At 40.0% G+C, this 8,757-nt stretch overlaps 1 protein-coding gene across 2 annotated transcripts; it reads left to right on the plus strand.

The window, feature by feature from the left end:
* The first annotated feature begins 281 nt into the window (after window positions 1-281).
* Window positions 282-3,897, plus strand: tmem11 (transmembrane protein 11). 2 transcript variants are annotated; one of them, XM_005945241.3, is made up of 2 exons: window positions 282-418; window positions 2,843-3,897. In XM_005945241.3, exon 2 carries the CDS (start codon window positions 2,850-2,852, stop codon window positions 3,357-3,359), a length of 510 nt encoding a protein of 169 aa, XP_005945303.1. In that variant the 5' UTR covers window positions 282-418; window positions 2,843-2,849; the 3' UTR covers window positions 3,360-3,897. The 2 variants fall into 2 exon arrangements, with proteins under 2 accessions (XP_005945303.1, XP_005945302.1); XM_005945240.3 differs by lacking the exon at window positions 282-418 and adding an exon at window positions 786-898.
* The last annotated feature ends 4,860 nt before the right edge of the window (window positions 3,898-8,757 follow it).

Below are 8,757 nucleotides of genomic sequence, written 5' to 3' on the forward strand. Positions count from 1 at the left end.
CACTGAAAAAGCATGGTACTTGCTAATAACTCAAAATGTGTGGCTGGAACTACTTTCTTTCTCTTGACCTCTTTTAAATTGATAAATCCATTAATTTATTTAACATGTCTACATGTGTTTTAAGCTAAAAAATAAATAAAATAAAATAAAAATGCACCTTTAAATAGCCTACAGTCCTTATCGGAATAGACAATTCCTCACTAAATTCTTAAAATTACCAGGTTTAAATATCATTGGAAAGCCACAGCTGTCAATAGCCTTGGTTGATGTGATTCGTGCTGGCACAGCATTTGTTCCCAACCATCTCACATTCCTGAACGTAGCCATTATACTTGTGACAGCCAGCGCGCGTCAGGTTTCAGCACGCGGACAGGCAGCGCGCACGAACACAGCCAGAGCACGCGAGGACACATTATGGGTGAGTACCCAAAGGTCTCCACATAAATCCTATTACAAAACGAGATGACGGAACAATGTGTCATATATTATAACAGACCTGACTATGCATGTAGTCTGTTTGGATTATTATGGGTTTAAATATTTAAATGGAGCCGGTATTTTTGCTGCTTAGTTTGGCTGTGCTAACTTCATGGCTCGCCAAATATAAATAAACATACCTTCATTCAGTTTGTTAAATCTTTTCAGAATGTGTTCTGACCTCCCCAACTTCTATGTACCATTATAAAATACGTAAAGGCAGGTACTCTGTCCGAACAGCATCATGGGAATAGTAGTCTGCATTCGAATTCAACTGGTGAGTCGAACAGAAACTGTATTTTTTTTACACACTACAATACCCATAATACTGGGCGCTGTCTTACGTCAACCGCAATCACAGTTGTATCTCCAACATGGCGTCGCTGGGAAGGAGGCGCGGTGTCCCAGTAAGCAGGGAGAGGTCAGTTACTCCACATCTTGGCCATTAAAAGAACGTGTTTTAATATGAAGTATTGTTTGGTCGATGACACTACTTGTCAGGTTCCGAACGTGCTTCTCGTTTGGGATTCAGAGTTAAATGTCAACGGGAGAAGTCTGGATTTTTTTTTAACCCAGGGTTAGCTCATGTTAGCGGGCTAACGCACACGGCTAGCTGTCGCTAACGAGCAGCTCATGTGATGTTTTGATTATTTCACAGCAAGTGATTGACTGGGAAAAGTTTGGTTTTGCCGCTCGTTGGGGCAAACAGCAGTGCTGTATGTGACTGTCGATGTGCCTCACGGTATTGGCTCGGAGTGTTGACCGCCTCGTTGGTCGACCTGCTCGCTCTGTAACTTAGCTGGCCGGTCCTTCAACTTTCTACCAGTCAAGCGAGTTTTCTGTTGCACCTAACTGAAGTACAACTTTCCCCTTGCTCCGTGAGGCTCAGTCGATTTCCCCTAGTATCTTAATATGTCATAAAACTTCACACCTCTGGTGTGAGAAGCATAGTATTTAGTGTTTTAATGTTTGTTTGTTCGTCTAAAAGAAGGCCTTATATTGTGACCATTTGGTACTTTTAGCATTGGTTAATTGGGACTTTATGGAAAGCAGCTTCCCCAAGTCTTATGTTTTTAAATGTGGTCATACACATGTTAAGATCTGTGTGCTGTTTGGACACCATTATGACGTTATGATCCCTAATTACAACGATTGGGTGGTGGGTTTTTGGTCTTTAACTTCTTTTGAAATCATAAATTCAACACTTTCACGCACACAAAATGTCCACACTTTTGATTGAAACATTTTGTTATTTATACACAACATTTCGCACACCTAACCTAATCTAACTGCTATAGGATTAGTCAGTTTAATGTGGTGAAACTTTAGTGCCGTCAGTGTAAAAGTCCCGACTAAAACATCAACCTGAACAGTGAATAAAGTACGGTTTCTCGGACAACAGTTTGTCCAGCTGTCTAATTAATTACTAGAAAAAGATAATAGCATTCAACATCTTATGCGTTGGGTACAAATGTGCTAGTTAGCTGCAGGTCTGCTGAATCCAGTTTTCAGCTGTTGTATGTCATTGGCTGTCTGTGAATTTTTTATTGTCTGCGTGGAATTTCGAAAAGCGTAACCACACATAAGACTGCTTTTAGCCACATGGTCTTGCTCTCATTCTTACTCTAACATCCGATTTAGAGTTTTGCAGTGAATCTTTGTAAAGCTTACAATGTTTCCTATGTAGGTGGCCAACGCTGTTGCCAACACCTTCTGTGCAGTTGTGTCCTGGAGTTTTCGATGCAAAGGCAGCCATGATAGAAACAAATAACGTTCTGAGGCTTCTTTTCCTCCTTTGCTGTGGTCAGTTGATTTCAAAGGCAATTATATTGGTCCCGAAAGGTTTTTTCTGTATGTTCTCTCAGCAATCTCCCTCCAGGAATTTGCCTGCCACCTTTGTGTGCTTATATTGAGGCTTCTGATTATTAGTCCTGCAAAGATGCATTCAGTTACTGAGCTGGAAAAGCACTGAATGAATCAACCATACTTGATGGAGCAGTCAGAACAGTTGCGGGCTGTATAGACATGACCATGCTTACACTCCTGTTATCGACTTAAAACGGTGTTAATTCAAGTCAATTTTATTTATATAGCGCCAAATCACAACAAAAGTCGCCTCAAGGCGCTTCATAGATACAGAGAAAAACCCAACAATCATATGAACCACCTGTTAGAAGTGGGTGAATGAGCCTCTGGTTATTGGTTAGAGAAATATCCTTCCCTTTTATGTTTGTTAGATGGTGATAGAGTGGACATTTCAGCAGGCAGGAAAAGGGGAAATACAGTCTTTGCTTAATTAAAGTGTGTTTAATGTCATCTGTTCTTACACTCACTGTTGCCTGCCTGTTCCTGTGTTTCTGCACAGGGGTGTGATGGCGGCGTCAGACTGCTACATCGTGCACGAGATCTACAATGGGGAGAATGCACAGGACCAGTTTGAGTATGAGCTGGAGCAGGCGCTGGAGGCCCAGTATAAATACATTGTTATCGAGCCCACGCGGATCGGAGACGAGACGGCCCGTTGGATTACTGTTGGCAACTGCCTGCACAAGACAGCCGTGTTGTCAGGTGCTGCTTGCCTCCTGACGCCACTTTCGCTGCCTGTCGAGTACTTGCGCTATGTGGCGTTGCCCGCTGGCGCCCTCAGCGTGGCCTGTGCCGCCCTCTATGGGATTTCGTGGCAGTTTGACCCCTGCTGCAAGTACCAGGTGGAATATGACAGCCAAAAACTCTCGCGGCTGCCCCTGCATACACTGACCTCCTCAACGCCCGTGGTATTGGTACGCAGGGATGACATCCACAGAAAGAGACTCCATAATACGATAGCACTGGCTGCCCTGGCGTATTGCGCCAAGAAGATCTACGAACTCTATGTGGTATGAGTGCACTCTGAAGAGGATTTAAGAACCAACAGAAAAAAAAGGAAAACCGAGAAAAAAACAAACAAAAAAAAAACAGAACCTACCCACCCCCCATGTAAGGAAAAAGAAGTCACAATTAAGTTCAGCAGTCAGCTCCACATGTGGTGGGTGCCTCTTTTTTGAACTTTGATCAGAGGGATATAGTTAAAACTAGAAGGAATTTTTTTTTCCCCTTTTACATTTCCTTTACTTCTATGTGACAACAACTGCACACTTATCTCTGTAGTACACTCGCACCCTCTCCCCCACTTTCTCCATCCTTGACACACAACAAGTTAGCGCACAAGGGTATGGCAGCAGTTCCTCCGGACAGAGGTGTATTGGAATGACAATGGACAGACATGTTTTGTGTACCAAGTTCTTTCCCTGTTTTCCTCGTAGTTTTACTGTACCCCTTTCTTGCTGATCAGTACATCACCATTTCATTAAACATTAGGATATTTCAAACTCACTTTTCTGTATTTTATTTTGCTTTTTACATTAAATGGATTCAACACGATGTCTGGGAAGGAGCAAGTAGATCCAACTTCTTTGAGATTGTGTCTTGTTCATGTTTGATTTGAACGAGTGCAAGTAAGGTCTTATCATATTAACTCATTCACTGCCAGCCATTGGCAGTGAATGAGTTAAACCCATTGACTCATGCACTGCAATTGACGGCTATAGACGTCAATGGCAGTGAATGAGTCAATAACGGGGATCAATCTTTTTTTTTTTTTTTTAAACAAAAACGCATGCACACTATGTACACTACTGGTCAAAAACTTTAGAACACCTTTTCCTGTTTTTATTGAAATTCAGGCAGTATAATGTGTCATTGTACTCTTGAATGAAAACAAATAAACAACTGAAGTTTTATTTTATTTTTTTAAAGAAAATATCGGAAATCATTTATAAATCAAAATGTTTCCTAAACCTTTGATTCATCAAAGCATCCACCTCTGGCAGATATAACAGCTTGTGGCAGTTTCCTCTACAATGGAAATCAAATATTCTTCCCAACCCTGTTTTAGAAGTTCCCACAAATGTGTGGCATTTACGTGTTGCTTTCCTTTTATTCTTCTGACCAGTTAACTTAAAATAAAACAAACCAGCAACCCTATATATATTTTTTTTTTTTTCAAGCTTATGATCTTGTTCTGTTTTTTTCCTAAGGTAAGTCTGCCATACCTTGGACGTATGTTTTGAGTCATTATCTTGCTGTTGGATGAACCCCTGACTTGGTACATACCAAGATTCTGCATGTTGATGCAGAATCTCATTGTAGCTGTTGGTTCTGTACTAGTCTCAATCTGTACTAGTCATTCACCCTGGATCCAACAAAACAGCCCCAGAACATCACACTTCCTCTGCCATGTTTGACATTTGATGTCACACACTGAGGAACCTTCTTTTCGCCTTCTCAATGGCATACAAAAATCCTGAATGATGAACGGAAGATTTCAAATTTTGAAAGTCTTCAGTGGTCCATTGGTGGTGTTTCATGGCCCAGGGAAGGCTTTTTTTTTTTTTCTTATTCTCACGTCAAAGCTATGGCTGCCTTGCTGCAACTTGACCTGTCAATCCTGTATCTCAAAGTCTGCTTTTTACAGTTGAAACTGAGACTTGCTTACTATTAAGCTGTGGTCCCGTGAGCCACCTTTCACTCTAGCTGTTGAGTCTATCTTGCCTTCTGATTTTGTTGTGGCTTTGGGTTCTGCAGACCTCTTCCTGTCAGATTCCCTCAGTGCCTTTTGATAGTAAAAGAGACTGTAATCCCTGATACATTGCCTTTCTTCACAATTTCTCTGAAGGAAAAACTTACACTTTTATGTTATGATGGTTTGTCTCTTCTATTGTTAATTGCCTTTTTCCTCACTATTTTTCTGGTCAAAAATTTACTTTCTTTAATACAATACTGTTTGAATAATGCTCACAAGTGTATGATGCCACAGTGTGTTCCAACACTACTTTTTTGTAGACTCGGGAGGTTGTCAGTAATCAAGAAAAAGTTGGGACACCTGTAGGAACCAACTTTCAAGTCTTGATCAACTTCGATTGCTGCAGAACCTCTCGCAGGTCACCATTTACCTTTATACCATTTCAAGCTATTCATGTGGACTTGAACTGCTTGAATTTCAGTTAATAAACTAGCAGAACTGGGGTATTATAAAACTTTTGACCAGTAGTGTCTACATTAAATAATTAAAAGACAAAATTGCTGTGCTTGAGAGCCACCATCTACCGGAACCAAATTCCCTGTATGTGTCTGCCAACTTTATTGGCCAAGTATATGTACTTGGCCAATAAACACGATTCTGATTCTGATTCTGAAATTAAGACTGTTTGAGTCAACAGATAAAATGAAGCCAAGTTTATGTGTGTTGTCACGGTTTGGGTTCCTTAGAAATACCGATCCCTGTAAATCAATGCAAAGTTTTTGTGAGTGATCACCCTACTGTCCTGCTGATGAAAGATTTCCAGTTTCCAAATAACGTCAGGATGGAAATGATCGTATGTTCCTTTTGCAGTCACCACCTTTCAACCCATTTCAACAATGTGTGTGACATTTTGGACGGACACAGAACTGACACACCAGAAAGTCATATAATGGAACTTTTTGTTTTGGAAACAGTTAATGTTGCAAACATTAACTCTAAAGGTATTCCCACCTGTAGAGTTTCAGAGAGCTTGAGACTCAAGTATAAGGTGGATTGAGGCTCCTCTGGTGGCACATGGTGGCCCAACACCTTAATAAGTGGCACTTAATAAAGTAGCTTGCTGTGTGCATTTTTTAAAAAAAAAATTTTTTAATTTGCCATCTGTCTATTTATCCTATAATAAAAATAAATAATAACATGAAGTGAAGCAGAAATTGTAACTGTATAAGGCAAATGCAGTTAAATATTAAGTGACAGTTTGTTAAAGGAGATTTTATGTTAAACTGTTTGATAATAATAATGTACCTGTGTTCTTAAATTTTCTGGAGACAAAAGTAAATTTGGAAGCTTTTCAGAATATAAATTTCTTTAGTTTGTTTCTAATATTGATCTGATAACATAACACGGTTGCTGAATATTTGTTGGTTCCACTCCATCAAAAGAATCTCCTGCTCCACCATATCTCAAATGTGCTCTATTGGATTGAGATCTAGTCACTGAAGAGGTCATTTGAGAACAAATAACTTATTCTCATGTTTAAGAAACCAGTTTGAGATGATTTGATTTGAGCTTTGTGAAATGAACTGTTAGTCGTGCTGGAAGCAGCCATCAGAAAATGAAAAAACTTCAAGAGATGGACATGCTCAACAGCAGGTAAGCTGTGGCATTTAGATAATGCTCACTTGGTACTAAGAAAACCTCAAAGTGTGTCCAAAAAAATAACCCTCACACCATTACACCACCAGCAGCAGGCTGAATTGTTAATATAAGGCATGATGAATCCATGATTTATAGCATCAACATTTCTCCAATCTGTTGTCCAGTTTATTGGACCTGTGTGAACTTTAGCCTCAGTTTTCTGTTCTTAGCGGACCAGAGTGGTCTTCTGCTGCTGTAATGCATCTGCTTCAAGTTTCAACATGTAGTCAGAGATGCTCTTCTGCATAGCTTGGTTGTAACAAGTGGTTATTTCAGTTACTGATGCCCTCCTATCAGAATGGCCATTCTATGACCACAACAAGCCATTTCTCCTTTTCAGACTGTTCTCTGTAAACCCTAGAGATGGTTATGTGGAATAATCTACATAGATCAGCAGTTTCTGAAATACTCAGACCATCTGGAACCAACAGTTATGCCACATTCAGAGTAAGTAAATCACCTTTCTCCCCCATTCTGATGCTCAGTTTGAACTTCAACAGATTGTGTTGAGCACGTCTCCATCCCTTAAGTTGCTGCCATGTCTTTGGATATTAAATATTTGCGTTAATGAGCAGTTACACTGGTGTACCTAAGGAAGTTATCCTAAAATTGCTTGTTTTTCCAAATGTCAGGATGGTGCTTTGCTAAATTGTGTTCTTTTTGTTTTTGTTTTGTTTTTAAGTGTTGTACAGAGTGGATGAAAATGCCTCAGACAACTGAGACCTAAATGCTTGGAAGGTCAGGGAGAGTCAGTTAGCAAGGTTTTTATTCATACAGACTTTTCAAACTCAGCCTTGATGTGTTTTCGCTCTTGGGTCTGGAAAAACAATAACCATTTCCAAATCATAGCCCTTAACCTGCTCAGCTTGAACCTAAATTTCTATAACTTGTTGGAAGGGCAAGAAATGAAATGAGGAGACAGCAGGCAAGTGGTCTGAGATAACCTCATTAGTTTGCAGGTTTGTGACCAGAGCAGGCTAATTATTTGTCCGCTGACCTGATACTGGTACCAGCTGCTTCCAACAGCAGTTTGCATACTTAAGATGTCTGTGAAGGTTCTCAATCAGGTCATTGTAGTCTAAGGAGCTTGGAAAGAAAAGCATCTGGACTTCTTTAAGTTGCTTGAAGATGTTTCACCTCTCATCCGAGAAATGTCTTCAGTTCTAGGGTCAAATGGTGGAGAGTCCCAGATTTAAACCCTGTGGGATCGTCCCCCCCAAGAGGGACAATGGACCTCCTAATGATCCTCTACCTGATCACATGAGCCAAATCTAAAGGGGAAAAAAGTTTAGTAACAATATAAACTGATAACACACTTGAAGGTGCAGAAAGGTTAAGAAGCAGTTTTTCAGTCAAAGATTTTCTACATTTATTGGGGTTACTTGAGGGCTCACCCAGCACCCATGGGAAAAGATTTAAACAGCAACAACTGAGATGAAAAAAACTGAAAAACTGAGATGTTCAGAGGTCTTGCTTCATGGTATCGAACAGCCCACACAAAACAGGTTCTTTATGTTTTAATTTAAGTGCTGATGTAAACCACAATGTTCAGCAAACATCTATCAGGTCATTGGACTGTATTTTTTTTAAAGCTTAAGTATGCGCACATGGGATATATTAAAAACTGACAAGCCGTTTGAACACATGATGTGAAATCACTTAATTAACCTGCTGGATTTGCCAAAAGTTAAAATATTTATGCTACTTTGGCACATTGCTCTTAACTTATTAAGTGGCTATTAGTGAGGGTCATGATAATCAATTCAATTGAGCAGAAGTGACATTCTTACTTCAATTCGTCCAAATTCATGTGAGTTCCAGTCTGTTCAGCCTGTTTCTGTGTAGCACCAAGCAGTAGACCTAAACCTGGATGTGCTTCTGGGTTCTGCCTCTAATGAAAACGGATGAGTGTAAAATGCAACCATTGTTTGTAGTTTGCTGCCACCTACTGAGTGAAAAAAGAACTGAAGCTGTAAAAAGTCAGTATTCCTAATGATAGGCTTCGTTTTGTTTCAGTTTCA

The sequence above is a fragment of the Haplochromis burtoni genome, unplaced genomic scaffold, assembly GCF_018398535.1.
Source record: "Haplochromis burtoni strain Fernald_Lab_line unplaced genomic scaffold, NCSU_Asbu1 Contig_424, whole genome shotgun sequence".
Lineage (NCBI taxonomy): Eukaryota > Metazoa > Chordata > Actinopteri > Cichliformes > Cichlidae > Haplochromis > Haplochromis burtoni.

Bases quoted from the DNA above. Each gene is read 5' to 3' on its own strand.
- tmem11 (XM_005945240.3), top strand. From the start codon at position 852: ATGGCGTCGCTGGGAAGGAGGCGCGGTGTCCCAGTAAGCAGGGAGAG. The intron at 899-2,842 runs GTCAGTTACTCC...GTTTCTGCACAG, and splicing joins GTCCCAGTAAGCAGGGAGAG to GGGTGTGATGGCGGCGTCAG.